The following is a 26,455-nucleotide window of genomic DNA, read 5'->3' as shown; positions in this document are numbered from 1 at the left end:
CGAATCCTGACGTTCACAGGGACTCTGGCTTCACATTCCCAAATGAAATCTTGCAGGAGAGACAGAAGTATTCCTTGAACAGTAATAAGCAATCGGTCAAGTGTCAACACCCACACAAGGCCATGGCAGCGGCACTATCTTACTCAGGCACGTGTCAGGTACCACGGCTTTCACGGCGGCTCACCACCCTCCGTGAGAGGCACCCGCAGAGACAGGAGGTCCAGAGGGGCTGGACAAGTGGCTCTTCCACAGGCATCGGGGGTTTGTGTGTGAAACCTGCTCCAAGCTATGGACCAGCCACGTATGAACAAGTCATGTGATCAAAGCAACTCAACAGGGCCACAAGGCAAGGCCACCTGGCTAGGACTCGTGGGCCCTTTGAAAACAATGCTTTGGATGACGCTGTCACCAGAATCACTAGGGAGCCAAAAGTAGTCTGGCAGTTGGGTTTTCCTCGACTCTGTTTTAGTCTCAAAGGAAACCATTTCGATTTCACGAAGAGCAAGTTAAAGGGGGGAATGGATGGTAGGTCGCCACCGAAAATATTTAGTTTGCAAAGGGATCGTGAGTTACACATTTACTTAGAGAAACTTAAGAATCTGTAGGGTGTGTTGGCTTAAAAACACACACGGAGAAGACAGCACGAGTTTAGTACATTCGGATCTCTGAGTCACCGCTGCAGGGAAGCAGGGAGCGGCCGAGGGACGGCGCCCCGCCGGGCTCACAGCTCGTCCTTTGCCTGACGCAGGACGAAGCGGTGCAAGGAATCCAGGTCGCGGCTCCCGCTGTGCTCGCCAACCTTTTCTCCTCCACGGAAAAGCAGCAGTGTGGGATAGCCTCGTACCTTAAAAAAAGAAAAGAAAAGCTTAAAAAAGAGCCTGATTCATGCACAGAGTAAAATCAGAAAAGACCCTCGAGCCCAAGGAAGTCTACAGCTAGATTTTCAGAGCGCACAGACCCTCAGCAAACTACCCAAGGCTGCAGAAAGCAGAGCCTTGGGGCTCTATTTCACTTTTCAAACCCAAACGAAACACTTTCAAGATCAGCACTGAGGAGGCACTTCACCCTGAAGTGCGTCTCAGACTTTCACACGAGCCCTGGGGAGCTGGTGCGGGCCTGAGAGGCTGCACTCCTACAAGCTCCCGGGTGACATGCAGGTGCTCCGAGGCCACACTAAGGGGAAGCGAGAACCTCGTGGACACACGCCTGTCCACTACGGCTCACCGCTTTTCTCTTGAAAACACAGACACGCCGTCTTCTAGTAAGCAGATGACGTTTGTGGTATTATCTCTTCTGATAAACTCCAGAGGCCTCAGAAGTGTTTTAAGAGAACAGCACAAGTTGAAAAACAGAAACTGCAAGTGTACTAGGCTATTCAGTGGTGCTAATAGCTTGGAAAGAAGGCAACAGCTGCATGAAGAAGCCAAGCCACGTGCCTAGGCTGCTGGTGCAGCCCTCCCAGCGGGGAAGTGTAGGATCAAACACTTCCTCTGTGGAGCGCCGCCTCGTGTCTGAAAAGCAAGCTCCTCAGGCGTTTACAAGGAAGGCGACGCGCCAGCTGTTCGGCCAACAAGAACGGTCCTGCAGGTGGGGTCCTGCCCTCCAGCTCTGAGTCTCAGCTACCGCCAGCCTCCTGCCAGGTGGGGAAGCCTCACTCCCCGCCCACCACAACGGAATCATGTGCACTCACAGAGAAAAGCCTTATCTTTTGGGAGAGCAGCTCTTTTTGCTTTTCAAATGAGAAAGGAAAAAAACCTCAAGACGCTCAAAAGGACGCGAACACTTTGTTGAGAGGAGGAGGGCAGCGTGAGTGACCTCGGATGAGGCCACCCCATCACAGTCCCCCTGGGAACCCCCCCACCCCCGTTCTGTCCCCAGGAGGCTCCGGCCATGCGGACCCACCGAGTACTTGCTGCAGAGGTTCCGTTCAGCAGTGCAGTCCACCTCGGCGATGGTGACCTCCGCCAAGCCGGGGAATTCCTTCTTGGAGAGGTCCTCCCAGGTCGGGGCCAGGTCCTTGCAGTGCCCGCACCTGGGGACAGAGCATGACGGAGCCGCTGAGGCGTTGGATCCGCTCACCCACGCGCCGCTGCCCAGACGGCCTCCTGGGCCTGAGTTTATAAATGTCAGCCTTCCTCCTCCCCACCCCCGTCCCTGAATCCACATGTTCAGGTAACTGGACAGAGGCAACAAGGGCTGAGAGCGATACTGAGCTGGGAAGCCTTCTCTGCGGTAAACTGCGGGCTCCCTTGTTTATAAGTGTACCGTGAGCAGGAGGTGAACAGGAAACAGGCTTCCAGGGTCACAGGTGCGAGGCACAGCCCGGAACCCACTGTGTTCCTGCCGCCTCCGGTGCCTTGGTCTGGAGCAGCCCCCACCTCTGCTCCGGTCCCCAAAGGCCACGGGACGGGCAGGGCAGCTGACTGACATGCTGCATGGCTCCAGCGGCAACCCGAGCTCCAGTCAATTCCCCTAACATCCCGAGACGGATTGGCAAAGCTCCATCAGGAAGTTCACGGTGCTGAACCCAAACGGCCATCCGTGTGGGAGCGCACCCAGACCCCACACGACTTCAACATGACGCTGGCCGTGGGGCCAGTCTTGTTCCAGTGTTTTCTCCAAAGCAGGCTGAGCGTGAACCTCCTCCTCCTCCAAACTTCCGCCTACCTGAATGCAGGAGCTGAGCGGTAACCCTTCTTTTCCCCGAGAGCACGACTGTGTGTGAGCGTGGTATGTGCCCAACACTGAGACTCGAGGCTCGGCACGCGAGTGGGGAATCAGGGTGTACCTTGAGGGCATGATGACAGAGCAGCTTCTGATCCAACAGCCACTTACCATGGAGCATAAAATTTGATGAAGGTTACGCCTTCTGCGATGGCGTCATCGAAGTTCCTCTCTGTCAATGCCAACACGGTGCCCTGAGGGGAGGGAAAAGCCACGACTCAAACACAGCAGATACGACCGTGTGGGTCAAGTTTCGGGATCCCGGAAATGCCCGTCAGACATCTTTAAAGTGCTGCAACGTGTGCTCCAAGGCTACATACACATACCCACACGACTCGCTTTTCACAAAACATCAGCAACTAATCACAGGTCCCACGGTCCGGAGCCCAGGAGATGCCATGCGGACGGGCGGGCCACGCCCAGGTCTGCACCGCGTGGGCCTGGAGCCCCAAACACTGACCCAAGTCCAAACCGCCAGCCTCCCTGAAGTCTGCACGCACACTGCTGTTCTCGCTGGTTCTACTGCTCTCATCTGTGGATTCGTAAAGAGATTTTCTTCTCTAAGGACCCTAGAAAAGCATAGGCACTGATGTGTTTTACAAATAAACAGGCTGCTTTCCATCTTAAAATTCAAAGTCAATGTGAAAACTGTTCAATCTGAACTCTGGAGAATTCAGGGCAAAGGGGCAGCGAGCCAGTCCGCTCTAAGCGCTTCCATCGGGATGGTTCTTTACAGAATTGTATCTACTCCAAAAGTGGACGTGCCATCCTCACGTGGGAGCAAGGGCACGGCGCTGTGTCACGTGACTGCGTGCCACGGCCGCCCCCGCGAGTCCGGGGCCGAGTCCTGGTGTCAGTGCCCGGGAGGCCGTCCGGACCCTGCCACCTTTCTGTCCGGAGAGGTGACCACACTCCCCAAAAGATCCACTTAACGGTGGAAAAGGTGAGTATAAATAGAAACCGTCTGGGCTTGATGAAAACATCCCAGTATATAATTAGACTGGATCTGGGATGACCTTTACAACCACTGCAACATGCTCCCCTACACGGGGTCCGTAACTACAAAATCATTTCTTTACTTCTGAAAACAAAATGTCAATGTTTAACCAACATCCACGCAGTCCCCAGGCGCCGAGGTTCCCGCTGTGGGCAGGGGAGGCCCACCGCAGCCCCACGTGGGGTGGAGGGGGTAGGTGGCCGCTGGCTTTTCCAAGCATGGATGCCTGGCCTCGGGGCGTGGTGGCTCCAGCCAGTCACGACCACCCTGTGAGCACTGAGGCTAGAGGGTCACTGTGGGGCAGGGAGGGCGTCCCTGCCAGGACCAAGGCACCCCGTCCCGGGGAAGAACTCCACAGACCATGTGAACTGAATCAGCAACACGAGGATTCCACTTAGGAACTAAACTGACCACCACGCCTTACGGTTCCTAGCTGAGCAAACACAATTCTATTCCCCAAGTAGTCTCGTTCCCACCCCCGGCACCCGACTCATCTGGGGAGACAGACATCGGCTGCAGCTTCAGACGCACACACTGACCTGTCGCCACGTCCACACCCCCCGCCCAGCCCTGAAAACTGCTTCCCTCCTCCCACCCTGAGCTCGGTGCACCGTCCCCCGGACACCCCAGTGCCCACCCAGCGTCCCTGGCCAAGCTCCCCACCACCCCAACGCGCTGGTGGAGCTGGAGTCCCCTCAGCTGTGGGGGCCCACACCGCCCATGTCAATACAACCCTTTCCCATCTCTTGCACACGGGCTGTAGCCGGGCAGCTTTCGTCAAGTCCCCATCTGTTCCAAGCCCGCCACTGGCTTCCTACAGACCTAAGACCCTTGGCGGGCTGACAAGACCTTCCTCGGCGCAGTGGCCACCTCCTCTCCACCCCACACGGCGCCCTTGGCCTCCTCGCCCTGCCCTCCTGCCGGCGCAGCCCCTCCAGCAAATACCCACTTGCCCCTCAGCTGTTCGCTGACACAAGGGCAGCGATGACTAACCCAAGGGAAGAACGCTCCAGAAACGTGGACACATACTTTCAGGATCCTTGTCTCACACCTGCCTCAAGGTGTTTAAAAGAGAAACCCCTATAAGCACATAAAAGCAGGTGATGAGGTCGTGTTGAAACGTGGAGTGCGGGCCGTTCCCACACCGTTCCTGGTTGGCACCCACCTGGTCGGCCGCGGGCTCGGCGGCCAGCGCCGGGGCCTCCGAGGGCTGGGTGGGCTCTGGGGCGGCAGGCCCCGCGCTCTGCAGCTGCGACTGCACGTATTCCCTCAGCGAGTCCAGATCCCGCTTTCCCTTGTACTGGTCCACCTGTCGGGGCACAGGCACACGTCAGCGCTGTGGGCCCTCCCCTGCCCGCCCGGGACCCCTGCCTTCGGGCGGCTCCCTCTGGGGGTCCTGGCCAGTGGCGTCCGCTGCTCGAATGTCAAGGCGAAGCATAAATGATCTGCTCTGAGCAGAGTTTGACAGGGCCTTTCTTCTGGGGAACCAAGGGTCACCAGGCCTGGGCTCAGTCCATCGGCCAGGGATGGAGCGGACGCTGACTCCCTCAAAGGTCAGGGCCAGAGCAGTGGAACAGGACCGTGGATCCAGCTTGTTCTAAAGATAACCTGAGCCTGCAACGCTGTGTGTCAACAGCTGACGGTTCCTCTCAACCACCAGATCTCACCAGGGAAGACCAAGAACCTCTCGTCCCGTGACATGTGTTCCTTTAAATCAGAGCCCAAACCACTTGTGCTGGCAGCTGTGCTGAGCTCAGTCACTCAGTCATGTCCGACTCTTTGCGGCTGCATGGACTGCAGCCCACCAGGCTCCTCGGTCCGTGGGGATTCTCCAGGCTAGAACACTGGGGTGGGTTGCCGTGCCCTGTTAACCCACTTGACAGCTCAGCTGGGGCACAGACACACCTCCTATCTCCACACGGAGACCTGAAGACGCACCTTTTTGCCATCTCGGAACCAGAGGAGCGTAGGATAACCTCGGACCTGGTTTCCTGAGCAGAGTTCATAGTGCTGCGTGCAGTCCACCTGGAGAGAGAGAGCGCACACCCAGTCAGTTTCTCCGAGGGCCTTCCTGACCAACTACCAACTGTCTGTCGGACACTCAGCACTTTTTTCAGAAAGAAAACTACTCAAGTCCCCCATGGGCAGAGTCTCTGCAGTGTCTGCAGATTCTGGAGAGACCTTTCCCAAGAACTGCTCAGCTGCCCCTGAGTGGAGGGGGCAGGGGAACAAGATGTACTTCAGAGATGTGATTTATTTTCACTCATTTAAAAACACCAGGTTTTAGGAAGTGATCATTTACCCTGAGCAGGTTAACAGGTGGAAAAAGGGACCCTACCCTGACAGCTGGAGAGGAGATGGCCTGCTGCTAGGGACAGAGACCCGCCCCCCGCCCCAGCCAGTCACAAGGTGAGCTGAGAAACGTCTTCTCAGGTCTACAGCCAGACCACCCTCAACATGCTCTATCTCATCTGATCTCGAAAGCTAAGCAGGGTAGGGCCAGGTTAGTACTCGGATGGGAAAAATGTCTTCTCAGGTTCAAGCTTACAGAGTTTTAAGATAAAGTGGAAAAAAGTCATCAGTTTTAAATAGGAGTATTTGGACTATAATAAAAAGACAAAACTGAAAAACAAACAAACAAACAAAAAAAAACTCTTAAGTCTTTAACAGGCAACAGTGAAAAATTCCTTTAACGACACTCTAACTTCCGAGGCGTTTGCTCCGAGCCCAGGTCTGCGCTCAGCGCTTCACTGCCACCCACTTCAGTCAGATCTCGTCCTGGTTTTGCAGAGCGGGAGACGGGGGTGCAGAACTGCTTGAGGTGGCTGGCCACGTCTGTCTGAACCCCAGGCTTGTGCTTTTGGCATCTCCCTGTGCTGGGCAGAGCCTCTTATTAACTACTGGACACACAGCGCTAAGTCTGTATACGAATCAGTCCCCGGCAAAGCAGAGGAGGAGGCTTTGATAAAAAGCGATGCAGGCAGGGGTGTTTGGTGGGTGATGGGGGATGGATGAGATTACAAAGTGCTTGAAGATCCAGAAGCTACCCTAGATATTTCTAGAAAACCCAGTGGTTAGGCACCACTTCTGGCTTCCCCACGTGAAGTAGGAAAGGATTCCAGGCAGCAGTGTGAGCAGGTGGGGCTCACTTCGGGTGGGTCTTTTGTACCCTGTGTGGGCATGTAGCCGAGGTCCTTTAGGAACCAGCTCCTGGCTGAGACCCAGTGTGCCTGGTCTCTGAGGGCATCCAGTGAATGTTCTCTACAGCTCTGTCCCAGGTCTTGGCAGAAAGGCCTCTTAACAGGCCATGGCTTCAAAATCAACCAAGGAGCCAAAGCCCTAATTTTAATCTCTAGAATGTGGAAAAGTCAGCACTCTCGAAACCAGGTTGCCATCTGTGAAGGTGAAATGAATTATCAAGTGGCACATTAAATGGAATTAATAAATCAAGTTTGCGACTACACGCACAGAATTAATAATGGGCTACTCGGCTAATTAATCCAGCCAAAGATGGTCTATTTCCAGTTCAACAGGATGCTCACTCACCTTGCCAATCTTGACAGTTTCGGAATGTTCAAGGCCCAGAGCCAGCTGCTCCCAGGTCGGAGCCAGAGCTTTGCAGTGACCACACCACGGGGCGAAGAACTTGATGAAGTGGTCTCCTTCGGGGGGAGAAAGCAGGGAGGGGGACAGAGTGATTCACAGCCACCCACACGGACAGAATGGGCGCATCTCAGCTCCGTCTTCCTGCAAAGCTCAGCTCAGGATGAACCCTTCAGCCGGTAAGAAGTGACTCCCCATCAAATATGTCTCTATCCCTGAGTTCGTGGCAATCCTTAGAAAGGAATTTGTCACCTTTGAAGGACACCAGGGAACCAACTCATTATTTGGAAAACTGGCAAAAAAGGGGAAGAAGCGGGCACTTTACAGCCTGTCTTTCCTGAGATGAACTGCACTCTGGATAACGGAGTGATAAACAAGGGCCAGTTACCTCTTGCTGAAAAAAAATGAAGAAGGGACCCTGTCATTTCAGCAGTGGTGCTGGCTGGCATCTCTGGTGAATTACGGATTCTGCGCAGTGATGGGCGAGGCTGCTGACATCAGAGAGAGACTGCCCAGCCATGCAGCCATGCTCACACCCCTCAAAACATCAAACACGGAGTGAAAACAGCCCTAGAGCCAACTGCCAGCTCACATGGAATAGAGACATGAGGGCCCAGGGACAGAGAGGCTGTATTCCACACCCTGGGAATACGAGGAGTCCCCACTGCAGGAAATGTGCAGGTCTGTGTGCTTGGCAAACAGAAGCAAGGGAGAAAGAGATGCTGAGGGAACAGAGAGACTGAAAGAGACTTAGGAGAGAGAGATTTAAAAAAGGAGAGAGACCAGCCTCAACTACTGTGCCGGAGGGCACACTCGAGTGACGAACCGGAGAGGAAAGTAAGCGGTGGTTTCCGCCCGGTCAGGCAGGGCTCTTCGGGGGACAGAAGGAAGCGGGTGGGAGAGGAGCGGGGACGTGAGCTGGACAGTGGCTACAGGGTGAGTGCTTTACGACCATTCACTGCCCCTACACTGCTTTCTGTATCCAGCTTTTATTTCACGATAAAATAGAAGATTAAAAAAAAAAAACCCAAAAACTCGAGTATCACTCTCTTGGCTAGGAAGTAAACCACATCATGACTGAGACACTGAAGACTTTTATCTCGGCTCTTCGACCTCGACCAGCCTAGAGCAAAGAAAGGCGTCAGGCTGCAGGCAGGGAGAGAAGCAACCAGCAGCCCTGACGGGGACCCAGGCTCCAAGTCAGGCTCGCGTGGTGATGCCCAGGGGGCACCTGGTCAGCACAGCAGTGAGGCGTCGGAGGGACCTGAGGGGAACTTGCTTCGACAGTCAATGTTTCGTGTCAACTATACCTCAGTTCTTTAAAGTAAAACAAAAACAAATATATATATATATATATATGTTAGCAGCTGGTCTGCAAGGCTGGAACCATGTCTCCCCAGACAGGCCCATCACCGCCCCGAGCTGTGAGGTGGAGACAGCGGGTCCAGGACTTCCCGGCGCCTCAAGGGGAGCGGGGTCAGGGTGGGTGGGGCACCGCTTTCCCAGCAGACCTGCGGACTCGGCCCCTCGGCAGGTGACCCGCTCAGGGGGTAGGGCTGGGCTTTGGGTGGTTTTGGTAACACGTCCTGCGGGGAGTCCCAGCACGCCTCAAAGTGACTCCCGGAGAACAGAAACCCTGAAGGTCCACTCCCAGAGCATCGGTACCAATAATGACCTTTAATTAAAAATCGAACGTGGCTGCAGGCATCACAAGTGATTCCAGCCTTGGAGGGGGTGGGTTTTCACTCCCAGCAGGCAGGACCCACAAGGCCAGACACAATTTTAAGCCCTTTTTCAGAACGGTCCTGCCTCAGTCACACGGAGGATCTCTCTCCAGGGCAGCATCTGAGAGCAGAGGTCAGCCTGGCGGCTGGATTCACGTTCAAGCCCTTCACTGTTGAGCCCATGCTTCTGAGCTTGTGAAGGGAGTTCTTACATACGTTATTAAGAAACTGTACTTGGGTCACTCTGACATTTAGGAGACTAAGAAAGTGAAAGTGAAAGTGAAGTCGCTCCGTCGTGTCCAACTCTTTGTGACCCCATAGACTGTAGCCTACCAGGCTCCTCAGTCCATGGAATTTTCCCGGCAAGAATACTGGAGTGGGTTGCCATTTCCTTCTCCAGGAGATCTTCCCGACCCAGGGATTGAACCCAGGCCTCTCGCATTGTACGCAGACGCTTTACCGTCTGAGCCACCAGGGAAGTCCCAGGAGACTAAGATGTGGTATCAAAAAAGTAGTTTAAGGGTGAAGAACACGTATCCTGATTTGTGTTATAACGGTCCCAACTAAATTCTGCTTTAAACAGTTACGAGAAACCTTTGTTTCTGCCTCAGGTCAGTAAGCACGTGATTAAGGCTAACTAAAGAAACATCACATCATCCAGGGGTGCGAGTCCAGCCCGTGCACAAGTTAGGTGAGAGCGCCCAGTCCTGACGCGTGTGCTCCGCACACCCGAAGCTTCAGCCTGGCACCAGAACCGGCTTCTCCATCGGATGGAGAGGTGTCATCTCCAAGAGAAAGAGCGCTAGACACAGGTGTCGGCGGGGCTGCACGAGAGAAACCCTGGACAAACGCCACCCATGCAGTGGCCCCGAGCCCTCAAGCTGGGAGAGAAGCCCTGGCCACCTGGGAGGTAGGACCCTAGGCACGCCCCGCCCCCAGGGTTGCGGCCCGCCCCTAGCCACGCACGCAGGCCCGCCCGCCCGCCTACCTTGCGCCACGTGCAGCTCAAAGTTGCCGGCAGAGAGCTCGTACAGGCCTTGCTTGAGCTCGGGAGTGCGGGGCGGCTCTACCGCGGGCTCTGGAGTCTGATGGGGGAGACAGAACAAGAGTCACCATGGATGTGTGTCGAGGCACCATGGAGCCCATCACGGCTTCTGCCTGGAACCTTCTGCCACTCCCCCCTCCGGGGGATGCTGCTGTGTCGAGGGGCAAGAGGCCCCTTGGCAAGTGGTGTAGGACTGATGCTCCAGGGCAACCAGGTGACAACCAGCCCCCCCTCCCAAACCTGTCCTCTGCTGCCCTCAAACCCAACCCAACAGAGCAAACTGAAGGATGGGCCGCCCCAAACCAGCACCCTGTTGGGTTCGTGGAGAGGAGACCCGAGGTGGCTGGCAGAACACAGCAGCGAGTGGCACCGAGGCACACAGGGGACAAAGCAGACAGCAGGCGGCCCGGCCACCCTTTATGCACAGCAGCAGTAAGGAAATCTGGGAAGGAAGGTGAAACTCTGAAGAGCTTATAAAAGAAAAAAAGTGACAAGAGGGAAATCTGGACGGATCAAAGTCCTCAGAGGAAAAAACCACAGGGCAAACGTGGGCTGCGCCTTTAAGAACGTAATTCACAGGACTGAGTTTGGGACAGAAACGGTGAAGGGACAAGCTGCTGCTGCTGCTAAGTCGCTTCAGTCGTGTCCGACTCTGTGCGACCCCATAGACAGCAGCCCACTAGGCTCCTCTGTCCCTGGGATTCTCCAGGCAAGAACACTGGAGTGGGTTGCCATTTCCTTCTCCAATGCATGAAAGTGAAAAGTGAAAGTGAAGTCGCTCAGTCATGACTGACCCTCAGTGACCCCATGGACTGCAGCCCACCAGGCTTCTCTGTCCATGGGATTTTCCAGGCAAGAGTACTGGAGTGGGGTGCCACTGCAGTGGCTTTTAAAAAGGCGCTTCTCCAGTACCTGAGCAGACACCAGTATATAGCTAATTACTAACCACCAAACCACACCATTCCAGATATCTCATTTTCTTTTAGGCCAGCACATTTGTGGTCTCCAGCCAAAGCAAGCAGAGGTAAAGACATGATCACTGAGACATTACGGTCCTACAGACACGTGGGTATCTATTATTCAGTTCTTATCTAGGGGTTCGTATTTCTATTAAAATGAATATCCAAGTCAAGTCATTAGAAGCTTTCAAAATGCTGAGAGCTCAAAGCTGGGCAGGGTTGTAACTGTAAAGCAGCATGAAGTTTCTACTTCTGCTTCACTGACGATGCTAAAGCCTCTGACTGTGTAGATCACAATGAACTTCTTAAAGAGATGGGAATACCAGACCACCTTACCGCCTCCTGAGAAATCTGTATGCAGATCAAGAAGCAACAGTTAGAACCGGAAGTGGAACAACGGACTGGTTCCAAATTGGGAAAGGAATACATCAAGGCTGTATATTGTCACCCTGCTTATTTAACTCACATGCAGAACACACCAGGAGAAATGCTGGGCTGGATGAAGCACAAGCTGGAAATCAAGGTTGCCAGGAGAAATATCAATAACCTCAGATATGCAAATGACAACACCCTCATGGCAGAAAGCGAAGAGGAACTAAAGAGCTTCTTGATGAAAGTGAAAGAGGAGAGTGAAAAAGCTGGCTTAAAACTCAACATTCAGAAAATTAAGATCATGGCATCCGGTCCCATCACTTCATAGAAAATAGATGGGGAAACAGTGACAGACTATTTTCTTGGGCTCCAAAATCACTGCAAATGACAACTGCAGCCAGGAAATTAAAAGACGCTTGCACTTTGGAAGCAAAGCTTTGACAAACCTAGACAGCATATTAAAAAGCAGAGACATTACTTTGCTGACAAAAATCTGTATAGTCAAAACTATGGTTTTTCCAGTAGTCATGTATGGATGTGAGAGTAGGACCATGAAAAAGGCTGAGCACCGAAGAATTGATGCTTCTGAACTGTGGTGTTGGGAGAAGACTCTCGAGAGTCCCTTGGAGTGCAAGGAGATCAAACCAGTCAATCCTAAAAGAAATCAGTCCTGAACATTCATTTGAAGGACTGATGCTGAAGCTCCAATAGTTTGGCCACCTGATGGGAAGAGCTGACTCATTAGAAAAGACCCTGATGTTGGGAAAGATTGAAGGAAGGAAGAGAAAAGGACAACAGAGAATGAGATGGTTGGATGGCATCACTGACTCAATGGACATGAGTTTGAGCAGGCTCTGGGAGCTGGTGAAGGACAGGGAAGCCTGGCGTGCTGCTGTTCACTGGGTCACAAAGAATCAGACACAACTGAGCGACTGAACAGCAGCAACGTGAAGCTTTCTGCTGCTGGCCTGACTTCCATGCTACGTTTGTGTTAAGTGCTAAGGACCCACAGAGAAGGGTGTCTGAGAGAGACGGCTAAGGCACAGGCAGCGAGTCCAACACAGTGAAAGAGGGGGCTGGGTGTCGCTGTGTGTGCTCAAAGGGCCTGCGGTGGTGAAACGCCCACTTGTGGCACCAAAGGAGCACGTCTTTGGTCCTTGTTCCATGGCAGGTAAAGATAGATGATCGTTACAGGAACTTCAGTGTATCACAGAATGGGTCCCGTCCCCAAGCTGGGGACAACGTGGGCTTAAGAGTCTTAAGAAAGCAACCTGGGGCTTCCCTGGAAGTCCAGTGGTCAAGAATCCGCCTGCCAATGCAGGAAACACGGGTTTGATCTCTGGTCTGGGAAGATCCCACATGCACAGAAGCAACTAAGCCCGTGAGCCACAACTACTGAGCGTGTGCTCCAGAGCCACGCTCCGCAACCAGAGATGCCCCACAGGGAGACAGCTCCTGAGCGTGTGCTCCAGAGGCACGCTCCCCAGAGACGCCCTGCAGGGAGACAGCTACTGAGCGTGTGCTCCAGAGCCTGCTCCCCAGAGACGCCCCGCAGGGAGACAGCTCCTGAGCGTGTGTTCCAGAGGCACGCTCCCCAGAGATGCCCTGCAGGGAGACAGCTACTGAGCGTGCGCTCCAGAGCCACGCTCCGCAACCAGAGACGCCCCGCAGGGAGACAGCTACTGAGCGTGTGCTCCAGAGCCTGCTCCCCAGAGACGCCCCGCAGGGAGACAGCTCCTGAGCGTGTGCTCCAGAGCCTGCTCCCCAGAGACGCCCTGCAGGGAGACAGCTACTGAGCGTGTGCTCCAGAGCCACGCTCCGCAACCAGAGAAACCCCGCAGGGAGACAGCTACTGAGCGTGTGCTCCAGAGCCTGCTTCCCAGAGATGCCCCGCAGGGAGACAGCTCCTGAGCGTGTGCTCCAGAGCCTGCTCCCCAGAGACGCCCCGCAGGGAGACAGCTCCTGAGCGTGTGCTCCAGAGCCACACTCCGCAACCAGAAACGCCCCGCAGGGAGAAGCCTGTGCCCCAAAACTAGAGCGAACTCCTGCGCCTCAACCAGAGAAGAGGCCGCGCAGCAGTGAAGACCCAGCACGGCCAAGAATAAAGACCTTTTTAAAAAATGAAAGCAGCTCGGCACTACTCAACAGGAGCTCTAAAAGTGGTCTGGCTTTTTTATTTTTTGCCTTGCAATGTTATGTTTGGATATTCTAAAAAGTCACTCCAAAGTAGGGAAAAAAGTCCTTTACAAAGATAGCGTTTCTGATGAGAGAAAAATTATCTCAACAACCTAAATATCCAATGACAGAAAAAAGGTTAATTCTGGCATATCCAGAAGATAAAACATGATCACTGTAAAGATGTTCAACTATATAAAAAGATCATTAGTGAAATGAACCATGTCTATGTGATGATGACTACTTACGGAAAAAATACAGAAGGAAACATGGAAATATAAAAATTGGAGTAGAAGGTAAGAAATGGCAGATTTTCCTTGACTTTAATATATTACTATAAAAATAGGAGGGAAACCCCTAAATTTATCCTGTTTAGATAGGAAAACGTATATATTAAGTTATTTTTAGTTATAAATACAGAAGGGCTTCCTGGTGGTTCAGATGGCAAAGAATCTGCCTGCAATGCAGGAGACGCAGGTTCAAACCCTGGGTCGGGAAGATCGCCCGGAAAGGAAATGGCAACCCACTCCAGTATTCTCGCCTGGGGAATTCCAGGGACAGGGGTGGGCTACAGTCCATGGAGTTGTAACGAGTTAGACACGACTGAGAGACCAACACTTTCATAGAAGTTTTTAAAAAAAGCTTTCACTTAAAATATAAAGCAAAATTCATATGGAGAAGAATTTTGGTTTGTAATATGAAGTCTGAATACTTGAATTTTTCTGTAATAAGCCACCCTATCATCATTTCCAGCAATTACCTGAGATGCCCACGGCTCTGAGACGCCAAGATATGGCAGGGGGGTGACTGAGGTCTGGGTTGGGATCCATGTGGCTATGCCCCCAGGACAGGCCCTGAGGTGGGCAATGCTGAGCCTCGGCCTGGCCACACCGTCCCCAGCCTGTGCTCTGGGCTCCACCCCGAAAGGGATGTCGGCTGGGGAGATGACGGCTTTCTGCCATCCTGACCCTGGCTGATGGCTTCCTGAATACAGTCATCGCAGAAGACTGGCTTTTTGGTGAAAAACTTACTTTAAATGTTTTTGGAGACTATGAACTCTCCTTTAAAACTGGCTTCCTCCCCGCTCCAGAGAACACCAAAAAAACAATCAAAAAAAAAAAAAAAACAACTTTAAGTTTAAATCTATGTGAAAGTTACACCTGCTGGTCCAGCTTTCTTGTCGTGACAAAGATGCAAATTTACTCTGAGGGGTTTGTGGTTTCCCTGTTACCTAAAATTAGACACAGCTCTGGTCAACACTTACTCAACACTGTACGCCAGCGGTCTTCAGCACGCAGTTCTGGGTGGTGGCACTCAGTCGTGTCCGACTCTGCAACCTCGTGGACTGTAGCCTGCCAGGCTCCTCTGTCCATGGGATTTCCCAGGCAAGACTACTGGGGTGGGGTGGGTTGCCATTTCCTTCTCCAGGGGATCTTCCCGACCCAGAGATCAAACCTGTGTCTCTTAGGTTGGGAGGTGGGTTCTTTACCACTGAGCCACCAGGGAAGCCTCGAGACTTTTTAAAATGTGAGATAAAAGCAGCACTTGGGAAGTAGCTGGGGTTCTGATCGGCTCTGAGCTCTACACAGAATGTAGGGGAGAGCTGAAGAACCACACAGACACCCTGGAAGGGGACAGCAGAAGGCCCCTGCAACTGCCCAGACCAGCTCCAGGCCAGGGGACACTCGCCTGATGCGAGACCACAGACTGAGTCAAGTGCTGAGACGGAAGCCACGTGCAGAGACCTCAGACGCACTCAGGCCTCATCAGAAACGTGAAGCAGGCGCACTGGCCACCTCTGCTCCCGTCAGGCCCAGCTCGGCCTCTGCGGCCTGGGCCCTCAGCACTCACCAGAAGGCAGCGTGCATGGAGGGACACTGCGTGGAGGGCTCACGGTCATCGTGATTTATGACAAGACGGAGACGCCTATCGTCCACTGGGGGACTGAGGACTACAGGTTTTTCTCAGGAATGCTACACGTAACCATGTCTTTAAAAAGCATCTCAGTAACACAACACTGTAAGTCACTACACTTCAATTAAAAAAAAACAGGCCTCAGAAATCAGAGTTTCCACAGTTACATCCTCAGAGCAGGGAGTAGTGGCCATTAAGACACAGGGAGTTCAGGGTATTAAGTTTTGTCATCAGCAACGCCACCAGGGCTGTGGGGCTGAGCAGCAAAGGAGAGTCACACTGGGGGTACGGCCCAAGGCAGTGGGCTGTGGAGGTGGGGAGGGCTGAGCTGGACTGGGCGCCCCGGCAGAGGCCTGGCCCCCGGGAGGCCGCGAGTCCATCTCTGGCACTGAGGAATTAGCGTGATTTGAATGACGCGTGAGACAGGAGTGGAGGGTACGTTAAAAAGGAGTAAGTCGCTCCTGTGGGCTGCATTCTGAAATGGTTACCGACGGCCCTGACCGCATCCAAACAAGGGGTGGGAAGGCCGGAGACCAAACTGCCAGCACTGCTGGGGCCGGAGGTGGACACGCAGGACCACCTCCACTGCGCGCTGCCCGCCACTCACCACTCTTCTCCCTACTTCTGTGCGTGTTTGAACATCTCCAAATAAAAAGCTTCTAAAACTTCATCTTTCCCCAGTAAGGTACTTAGAGAGTACTCAAATTCATAGAGACAGAATATAGGGTGACGAGTGCCAGGGGCTGGGGAGTTAGTGTTTAACAGGAACAAGGTTTCTGCTTATTGTCCATTTGCTCAGTCCTGTCCGACTCTTTTGCAGCCCCAGGGACTGTAGCCCACCAGGCTCCTCTGTCCATGGGATTCTCCAGGCAAGAATACTGGAGTGGGTTGCCATTTCCTCCTCCAGGGGATTTTTCTCAACCCAGGGATCAAACCCATGTCTCCTGCTTGGCAGGCGGGTTCTTTACCACTAAGCCATCTGGGAAGCCCAGGTTTCCACTTGGGAAGATGGAAAATTTCTGTGGGTGGATGGTTGCACCGCATTATGAATGTATTTAATACCACTGACTTGTACACTGGAAAATAGTTAAGAGGGTAAATTTTATACTGTATTTTATCAGAATCTTTAAAAATCGCAACACCAATAACAAAAAAGTGAATCTTTACCTATGATATCACTGAGTTCTAAAAAGTTGCTTTAAGATGGTAGCTAATCTGGCCTCTTTACTACCCCGCAAATGCAGGAAGAAAGAGGGGTGGCCGTGTGTGCACTCACAGGGGGCTCCTCGTTCAGTGTCTGCAGCATCCATTTTTCCAGGGCCTGGAAATCCCGGGGACCCTGGTACTTCACAGCTTCTTGGCCAGGCTTGAAGAACTTCAAGCTGAAAAGAGTAACAGAGGATTAGACAGAGTAGATTTTAAAGCACTTCAAACTGCTCCGAGCAAAGAATAAACTCATTTAGCGAAGCAATCATAAAAACGGGGTGTTGGCGGGCTGCAGCCAGCTCACCCCTGCCCCTCTCTGATAACGCTTGGGAAAAAAAAAGAAAAGCAATGTTTGAGGAGGTGGCATATTCACTTAATCCTCAATTTTTAAAAGCTTCTCGTGTTATTCTTGAAAAACAAAACCAAGGTGAACATATCAGGCTGAGCCCCACAGATCCAAGGATTCAGGAGTAAGAATTCCCCAGGTTCCCCTGCCTGGTATTCGTTGTCCTTTCCCGGCTTCAGTCGTTTTTATGTTCTGCATTTTGAAGAACAATCTAGAACTGTCGTGGAAACTGCACTGTTCTACAGTAAATTTATTTCCAGGCTATTTCCTGTGTCAGCTATTCAATTTTCACAAGGCGTGACTATCCAGCTACAATGAGAGCTCAAGTTTCCAACTTTAAGCACAGCCCTGACTTTGGTTGATAACGGCCTGTTCACTTGTCCCCAGAGAAGGACTCTTTTCTATTTTCCACACATACGAGCCTCTGAAGGTATCTGCAGATGGAGCAAGAGTTCTGCCCTTGGAGGGGAGCGGGGACATCACCTGGCTCTGTGGCAAAGAAATCGAGTGCCAATTCAAGAGATGCAGGTCCAATCCCTGGGTGGGGAAGATCCCCTGGAGAAGGAAACGGCAACCCCCTCCAGCATTCTTGCCTGGGAAATCTCGTGGACAGAGGAGCCTGGTGGGCTACGGTCCACGGGGTCGCAAAAAGGCATGACTAAGCGACTAAACAACAACAAAAGGCATCATCAGAGCCTGAGACAAACAGGTCCAAAGCCGGGCCGCTGCCTGGGCGACGAGACAACGTGCTCCCGACAGAACATAACAGGAGGTGTCAAGGGGCGCAGGGAGGGGAGGGAATAGTTCTCTGATTGACAGAATAGAAGGCGTCAAGGATGGAAGGGGAAGCATGGCTACTAAAATATAGCTACTGAAAACAGAGCAACACAGACTAGCATTTTGGGGCAAGCCTACCCATCTAAACACCCCCTAATGCTTCCTGGCGTGTATGTGGATTTTGCTGGAGATGCCCAACGTGCAGCATCAGAATATACGAAGTTAAGATATGCAGAAATCAGAACTGTGAGTTTGGATGGCTGACCTCACAAAGATCTTAAAATGAAGCTTCACACCAAACAAGAAAACCAACACATTGGCTGCAGAAGGCATTCAAGTGAGAATGGGCTTACCAACCTCACCCAGAAGCTCAGATTCTGTGATAGGCTAGGGTACACCTCGATGTGACTCCAATGAAGTGTATCTCTCCCCTTCCCTGGCAGCTTATGCTTTTATAACCATGACAAAAACCATGAAGTTTAACATTTCAAGCAACTCAACCTGACCTCACGCCTGTGACCACTGGTGCCCACCCCCTTGAGATGCTCTGGAGACGTGCGCCGCGCCCACTGAGGACTGGGGTGACCCGTCCTCCACACCTCCCTCTCGGCCAGGCGCCACCCTCCGACAGAGCGCTTCAGGATGGAAATAAGTGGCTTCTCAGAGTGTTAGAAGGAAACCAGGCATTGCCTACCTTGCTTCTTTGCTAAGGTTAAAAGCAGGAGAGCCTCATCTGTTCATTTTTCCTCATTCGGTATACACTGATTGAAACGAAACTGATTTTTAAAAATCTCCTTCTGTTATTGGATTAAAAACCTTTCTAAGCTGCACAAGTCTGAGATTCTGGAGACATTCACAGACCCTGGGGAGAGACAAGCTTCCCTGACGGGGCATCTAACTTTGTTTTCACCATGGATGGAGAGGCAGGCGGTAGTGGAGAGCAGGCCACCGGGTTCAAGCGCCAAGGACAGCCCCAAACCTTTCTGCTGCTGCTGAACCTCCGCCGTGGGCACCTGTTTTCCTGGTGAACTGTCTCTCTCTCAAGGAGACTGCAGGGGAGACAATCCCCACTGACAGGTCTCTCTGGAAAACAGCAAGACGAAGTCCTACCACCATAGACGGGATGGTGTTATGAGGTGACTAACAGATCTGCCGGAAGTCCTGACCCATGCTACCACAGACTGTGACCTGAATTAGAAACAGGATTTGCATGGAAGCAATCAAGTTAAAATGCGGTCAGTAGGGTGGGCCCTAAGCCAATACCGTGTTTCCCTGACGGCTCAGCTGGTAAAGAATCTGCCTATATTGCAGGAGACCCTGGTTTGATTCCTGAGTCAGGAAGATCCCTTGGAGAAGGGATAGGCTACCCACTCAGTATTCCTGGGCTTCCCTTGTGGCTCAGCTGATAAAGAATCTGCCTGCAATGCAGGAGACCTGAGTTTGATTCCTGGGTTGGGAAGATCCCCTGGAGAAGGGAAAGGCTTCCCACTCCAGTATTCTGGCCTAGAGAATTCCATGGGCTGTATAGTCCATGAGGTCGCCAAGAGTTGAACACAACTAAGCAAATTTCACTTTCTTTCTAAGCCAATATGACTGGTGACTGTATAAAAAGGGAAATTTAGACAGAGAGACGGCACACAGGAGAAGGCTGTGTTGAGGAGGAGGACTGGGGTGGTGCTTCTCCAAGTCAAAGAACATCAAAGATTGCCAGAGCCAGGAAGAGGCAAAGGAGGATCTCCGAGGGCTTTCAGAGCCTTGATTTCTGGCTTCCGGCCCCTGGGACCATGAGAGTTTGCCTCTCTGTTCTTTTTGGGGCGCTCTGCATGGCAGCCCTGGAGACTTCCTTCAGCTCTGCCCCTGCTAACATTTTCCCAGATGATAAAGATGCTTTAATGGCTCAACAGGAAGATCTCAAAACAGCTTCCTGAGCACAGGCAGCCTTCTCTAGGGACCTAGGAACCCAAGCTCCCCGCCTCTCCGACCCTTTACTCCCGTTAAAGGTGCCCGGAAGGGATGACACAAGCATTAATGTGCTGACCCCCCCATCCCCCCAACGCCCAGCATTTACAGCATCATCTGATCCAGGCCTCGAAACGCCTCTAGAAGCCGGCACAGGTCAACGTGTGAAGGCCCTAGGCCCCTACATTTTATGCAGCACACCCCCACCTTCTGCATTCTGTGAAAAGAATCTGGTGTTGGTTGTGATGGTCACAGGGCTCCTTTGCAAACCATGCAGTGGGAGCTGGTAATTCTCTTTAACGACCCTAAAGCAGGGTCTGGTTTTCTTGGAGAGATCACATCTAAAAACCAAATCAGGATGCCTGCTCCAACGTGGATCTTTTGATATCTGTGAACAGCGTCTGTGGGGTCACTGATGGTGCACCCAGAGAGCTGAGACGAGCAGGCCTGGGTGGGGTGGGACCCCCCTCCCCTCCCCTCCCCTCCCCTCTTCCCCTCCCCCCCCCCCCCCCCCGACACACGCCTGCTCAGCCCTGTCACTGGTTTATGGTGCATACAGCCACACACAGCCAGACTCAAGAGTGGACACCAACCACCTGCAGCTCCTGCCCCTCGAAGTCACAAGCCCTCAACAGGGAACTGGCCCCACAGCGCACTGGCTGCTTCTCTGGGATGCTCTTCATCCAAAGCGGAGTTTACTTTAAAGGCAATGCAGTGAAGCACAGGACAATGATACCAACAGGCAGGTACGTACGGCAGGAAATTGTGTCTCTAGTGCTCTGATCTGACACAGACTTGAGTTTCCGTACCCAGATCAGCAAGCAGTCACCAAAGATCAAGAGTCCCAGAGCCCTTTATGGAAATGCCAAGTCTCCGAATGCTGGGGGAAACCTTAGCATGCATTGGGTGCGTTCAGACTGGTGCCTGCACACACCAGTGTGGGGGTTGGGGGTGCCAGCATCCGACTTCACACTCAGAGGCTGAGGACCGCAGCCAGAGCTGCAGGATAAGTGAACGGCAGAGGCAGGGTCCAAAGCGCGGCATCCAGGTTCCAGCTCAGAGTGCCCGCCACTTTCCACGCGGCCCCTCGGGTTTGAAGATCAGCTCCAGTCTCATACAGGATTGACTTTATTCATCAGTTTGAACAAATGTTGGGACCTGCAGTGCCCGACCCCTCCCCCCCAAGCCTTTTGAAAATGGCATCTTCCCCTTTTTGAAGATGTGACCTTCACCCCAACATCGAATGCAGAGTCTGTCTTCCAACAAGATCCTGCCTCTCTGGCCACAAGGTCTGTTTCTGGAATGAATACTCCATCCAAGATGGGCCAATCAGCGATGGGCCTAAGCCCACCATGGCAACAGAGCGATGCAGAGCTGGCAAGTTGAGTCACCTTGAGTGGGGCGCAGAGAAACAGGCCTCCAGACCCGTGGAGCAGCACCTCGGCGCTCCCACAGCCTGCAGACTAAGCCAGCTTCATCAAGCCCCTCTTTTGTTCAATTAGCCAGTTTCAACTTCTGTTCTTAAAAACTATTTTAACTGCCAAGGAAATAGAGTCTCACTTATTGGAATGACTGCACTTTCTTTCCAACACAAATGGCCCTTGTGCTGGTCACGTGGGGAATAACTGCAGAAAAGAGACTGAAGAATTAACAGCGTGACGGGGATTCCCTGATGCTCTAGGGGTAAAGACTCTGCCTTGCAATAATGTAAGACGCCAGTTCGATCCCCGGTCCAGGAGGATCCCACATGCCTTGGCGCAGATAAGGCGGTGTGCCACAACTACTGAGCCTGGACTCTAGTCTAGAGCTGCACCACTGAAGCCCGTACGTGGAGAGCCTGTGCTCTGCAAAGAGAAGCCACCTCAGTGAGAGGCCTGGGCCCACAAGTGGAGAGTAGCCCCTGCTCGCCGCAACTAGAGAAAAGCCTGTGCACGGCCACAAAGACCCAGAGTAGTCAAAAACACACAAATCTTACAAAAAAGAAAAAAAAACAGAGTGACCAAAAATTCAGACAAAAATTCCTGACAGTTGGTGTTCATTGGAACATCAGATGTGGTAAGACCTCATGGAGAAAAATACCATTTTTGTCTGGCAAACACGTTCATAATTACATAAAAAGGAAAACTCAGCTAATTGAAGCCTTTTTCCAAACAAAGTACAAAAAAGCATCTAACACACAGCGCGCAAATAACCCTCCCTAACAATAGGGACTGCCGGCTCCAAGCTGGCATTGCCTCACTTCTCAGAACTACAAAGTTGCCAAAAACGCAACTTGCACTTCGTTTGGCCTGAGGCGGTTGGTGAAAAACCAAGACGTGGAGGGCGCAGGGCGCGCCCGTCACTCACGTGGGGTCCCCGCGCGCGCCCGTCACTCACGTGGGGTACCCGCGCACGCCCTGGGCGGAGCACACCTCCGAGTCGGCCGTGCAGTCCACCTTGGCCACGTACACCTTGGCGTCCTCCAGGCTGTTGTACTTGTCTCCCAGGTCGTTCCAGGTTGGCTGCAGCCGCTGGCAGTGTCCACACCTGTAACAAGGGGGCGCTAAGAAGCGTGCTAAGCGCGGGGGCGGAGGGGGCCCAGCCCAGCTCCTCAGCCAGCCATCTCCTAGCCTAGCGGGGCGCTCTGATCCCACCCTTGTTCACACCGGTATCCACTCTCTTCTCTCTCTGGTCGGGAGAGCCCCCTCGCTCCTTCTCGGTGGCAGCAACTCCGCCCTTCTCGCTGCCATGGTCCCTTTAGGGTCAGGTCTCCTCCCCCATGTAACCCACTCTCTCCAAATATAAGTCAGTCTCAGAATGAAATCCGTTCTGCATTCTCACCAGTGAGAAGATTAAAAAAAACAACACGCTTGTGGCCACTCAAAACTTCTAAATGTGACACTTAAAATATTCACTGTAAGAATTTAATAACATAAGTATTTTAAAATCATCTATCATTTAAAATAATATGCTAACTTAAAATGATTGCTTCTACTTGTCCCATTTCTTGACAGCATCAGTCTCTTCCCCATCGCTAAATCTTTTTGAGTCATATGGCTGATCATTGTCTTTAACTGTCAGCTGTTCACAGGGCCATACTTTTGATACTGAAAACTGAATCTCAGACCCCAGGAACGCTCTCAAAGCATTATGGCACATGGTCTGCTCCCCCTTCTCCTGGTGAGTGTGAATTCCTGATCTCTACCATGGAACCCCTCGCTGTAGTGCTTTTTAGAGTGCTGTCAGAACACCCAGCACTTCTAAGTTCCTCCTCAAAGCAGTTTCTCCACAAAATCAGTGTTAAGTCCCCTTGCCTCTTTTCTGACAAATGACCTCACCAGGAAGCATCTAGAGGCAGCACTAGAAGAGCTTGCTTTAAGCAAACTTTCCCTAAGCAACACCTTCTAGGCCAGAGGAGAGAATCCTGCTTTATAAGAGACTCAAATATAATATGAACTCTCTTTTCTGGAAGATAACTTTGAGGGGAAACCACCTTCAGATTTAAGTAGATGTGGTGCAAGTGCCAAGACGACAAGCATCTTCCTTTCTACAACTGGATGCCCGAGACGTGTACGAAGTGCTCAGCAACTTCCTCGTGATGGTTCCATGGCTGCCTCACAGTCAGCACTCTGGTTTTGGACCCTTGGGGCTACAGCACAAAAACTGAGACTGCAGCTGCATTGAGGCAGTTTGTGGTCAGTAACAGAGCAAAGCCACCTGGTCCTGTCGAGACGGCGGCCCCAACCTTGACCTCGTTGTCACCAGATTCAATGTGACCTGAAAACTGGCCATACAGAAGCTATGATCTGACGCTGGCACACCATTTACCGCAGTAGGACAGCCCTGCCTCTGCTAGGTTCAGAGCAAACACACAGGATCAATGCTATCATTGGCTCCTGCCCCCGAATCCTGCATGGGTGCGCAACATTTCAGAGACTGAAATTGCAAAGAGACCAGGGGCAGCCCAGTGTATACTAGCTGATACTCCAATTTGCTCATAAAGTCTGTTAAATGCTGTCACAGAAACCCACACATCTGTTTAAATATTTCCTAGTAGACTATGAGAAAGCAAACAAAAACTTTAAAAGTTACTTTTTCTGGGAGCATCCACCTAAAACTCTGTAAGCCGCACACAATGAAACAGGAATGTACTAGTCCTCTCCCTCACTCAGGCCAGGACTAAATGGTGAGCATCACAGAGACTCCAAATCCAAAACTCCATTGGCACTGCGGGGACCTACGATGTCTACATGTCAGGTGTCTTTAAAAAAATAAACCAACCAACCCAGGGGCAGATTTATTCCACAGAAGCAGACTTCAGTTCAGTAGTGTATTTAACTGCAACAGCTACTCTGAGAACACCCTCCACAAAGAAACTATCCACAACCATTACTTTACATTTCTATACCACTGGGTTCTAAAAATTCAGCTCCTTTGGTTCTTGAAACACAAGCTATCCCATAAATACAGTTAGGAAATGACAAGTCTGAGCTCGACTGAAAGTGTCGATGTCACTCCAAAGGAACTGAAATGTAGTAATAACCTGAATATGGGGGGAAAGTTTCCTCCAACTTATGCCGGCACATTTTCTCAACAGGCGGCTTTTCTTGGGCATCTTCTTCCTAATCCTTTTTGCATCCCTTTCCCACATCTCAAGGAGTCTCTTGGCTCTGGGCAAGAATGCCAAATTCTGCAGTGAAGCCTGCAAAGGCCTGGGCCCTAGACCGACTGGCTGCGCCGCCCACAGAGGACCCCCCTCAGTGGGCATCTAGGCCCTGGGAGAAGGCACTCGGTCCCTCTGCTCGTGTCAAGGGTCTCTTGGACGACTCGCAGGGCAAGGGTCTCTGGGGTCGGCACCGAGGCTCACAGCAAAGCCCCCCATCCTGGAACCACGGCGGGGGCGGGGGAGTCTGTCCAACGCTGTGCCTTTTCCCACCTCACACTTCCCAGATGGCCAGGCCCCAAGAAAGCGGAGGGGACCACGCGCCCGAGGACAGCCTTGGGTCGGGGGTCAACAGCTCCTGTCACCTGGAGCACAGCTCGCCACGCCCCCGGAGCTGCGGAGGGGCCCCCAGCCTCCAAAAGGCACCCCGATTCCTGGGAGAAGAGTGGGAACCCTCTAATGTCCGGACCACCCCCTCCCACCTCGCGAACGCAGAGCCTGGGAGTCCCTGAGTTTCAATTAAACCCCCAGGCCGGGGTCCGCCCTGCAGCGAGCGCACGGGACAGGAAGTCCACGTGTACACGCCGGACCCCGGGTGTCCGCGCGGCCGCACGTGGCCTCCGGGTACCGGCCGAGCCGCAGGCCGCTGCCTCCGACCAGCGCATTAGTTTGGGGCTGGGGAACTGGGGGCGGACGGGTTCCGGGCTCCCAGCGGCCCCGATGGACAATGACCCCTGCCCCGACCCCCCGGTACCGGGACCGGGGGGCCGGGCGAAGGAGCCGGAGCGTCGGCCTTTTCCGGTTCGGCCCTCGGGGACCGCCCCCTCTCGCTTGGTCCCGGCCCCTGCGCCACGTCAGCGGCGAGCGCCCGGCCCGCGCCGCCCCCCGCGCCCCCAGGCGCGAAAGTGCCCCTGCCCCTCGCCGGGCGCCCCAGGACGCGGGCCCGCGCCCCACGCGCCAGCCCCGGCCCGACCAGCGCCCGCAGAGCCCCAGGCGGGCGGCGCGGCCAGTTACCAGGGCGCGAAGAACATGACGAAGTGCGCGGCGCTCTGGATGCCGTGCGCGAACATGTCGGCCGTGTACAGGTGCTTGGCGTGCGGGTCCTGTCCGCCCCCACCGCCGGCCGCGGGGGGCCCGTCCGCCGCCGCCGACCCCGGCTCCTGGGCCCGGGCGCCCCCCCGCCCGCCGCCGGCGTCCAGCAGCAGCAGCAGCAACAGCAACAGCAGCGGCGGCGGCATGGCCGGGGCCAGGGCCCGAGGCCGCGGCGGGAGGAGGCGTCCGGCGCGCGCGGGCATCTCGGCGGGCTGGGCGCGCTCTCGCCCCGGCCGCCGGTCCCCTCCGCGCCGCCCGCCCCGCCCCCGAGGCCCCGCCCTCCGGCGCGCGCCCGCCTCCCCGGCCCAGACGGGCCCGCGCGTGCCCGGGGATCCTCGCTGGGAGCCCGGGGGAGGGGTGGGCCAGGCCCCCGACAGTCTCCCACGCGGGCCTCCCGCACCTGAGGGCTGGAGGGACGGCTTGGGCCAATCCCGCGGGCACCCCCCCCACCAAGCCCCGCTGGGCCCGCTCTGGCGTGGGGCTGCGCCCAGGACTGGAGGGTCAGAGAGGCCGGGCCCGGAGGCCACCGAGGGCGGTGTCGGCCTCGGCTCACCTCAACTACACAAAGGCGAAAGAAAGAGCGAGCTGCCGTCAGCAGAATTCACGAAACTGAGCAGAAGTGGGCGAGGTTTACACCTGAATGAATCAAATTCTCGGACCTCAACTGTGATTCTGGGTCCGAGCCCAGGGGTGTGATGAAAACCCGTTTTCCAAGCGAAAGCTTGGGGGCGCGCCCTGCCCCGCCCTACCTCGGGTTGAGAGGAAAGCCTGCCTACAGCGTCTTCCCGGACACAAACCCCTTAGGGTCCTCCTCCACCGGCGCCCGCCTGGCGTCCCAGCGCGCCCGCGCCCCCAGGTGCATCTGGACGCGCCTGCTCTGGCCCCGTGGGCTGCGAGGCGAACCCAGGTGCGACGCGTGT

At 53.7% G+C, this 26,455-nt stretch overlaps 1 protein-coding gene across 4 annotated transcripts; it reads right to left on the bottom strand.

The window, feature by feature from the left end:
- Positions 1 to 562: 562 nt before the first annotated feature.
- TXNDC5 (thioredoxin domain containing 5) lies at positions 563 to 26,455 on the bottom strand. Of its 4 annotated transcripts, none has more exons than XM_086370895.1 (10): positions 26,285 to 26,455; positions 22,178 to 22,327; positions 16,790 to 16,895; positions 10,037 to 10,133; positions 7,268 to 7,383; positions 5,660 to 5,746; positions 4,887 to 5,030; positions 2,836 to 2,918; positions 1,903 to 2,032; positions 563 to 844 (listed from the first exon to the last, which is right to left on the bottom strand). In XM_086370895.1, the coding sequence occupies exons 3-10, from the start codon at positions 16,817 to 16,819 to the stop codon at positions 722 to 724; spliced, it is 810 nt and encodes a 269-aa protein (XP_086227021.1). In that variant the 5' UTR covers positions 16,820 to 16,895; positions 22,178 to 22,327; positions 26,285 to 26,455; the 3' UTR covers positions 563 to 721. The 4 variants fall into 4 exon arrangements, with proteins under 4 accessions (XP_086227021.1, XP_086227019.1, XP_086227022.1 ...); XM_086370893.1 differs by lacking the exon at positions 26,285 to 26,455 and adding an exon at positions 25,458 to 25,787; XM_086370896.1 differs by lacking the exon at positions 26,285 to 26,455 and adding an exon at positions 24,324 to 24,461.

This window comes from Bos grunniens, chromosome 23, assembly GCF_055505025.1.
Source record: "Bos grunniens cultivar Pamir isolate PY7600 chromosome 23, Bosgru_T2T1.0, whole genome shotgun sequence".
In the NCBI taxonomy this organism is placed as follows: Eukaryota; Metazoa; Chordata; class Mammalia; order Artiodactyla; family Bovidae; genus Bos; species Bos grunniens.
Note: the sequence above shows the minus strand (reverse complement) of the source record. Positions and strands in the feature narration are given on the sequence as shown.

Bases quoted from the DNA above. Each gene is read 5' to 3' on its own strand.
- TXNDC5 (XM_086370893.1), bottom strand. From the start codon at position 25,738: ATGCCCGCGCGCGCCGGACGCCTCCTCCCGCCGCGGCCTCGGGCCCTG. The intron at 10,134-16,789 runs GTGAGTGCACAC...CTCCCCCATCAG, and splicing joins CACTGAACGAGGAGCCCCCT to ACTCCAGAGCCCGCGGTAGA. The intron at 2,919-4,886 runs GTGGGTGCCAAC...CCCTCCCCTCAG, and splicing joins CCGAGCCCGCGGCCGACCAG to GGCACCGTGTTGGCATTGAC.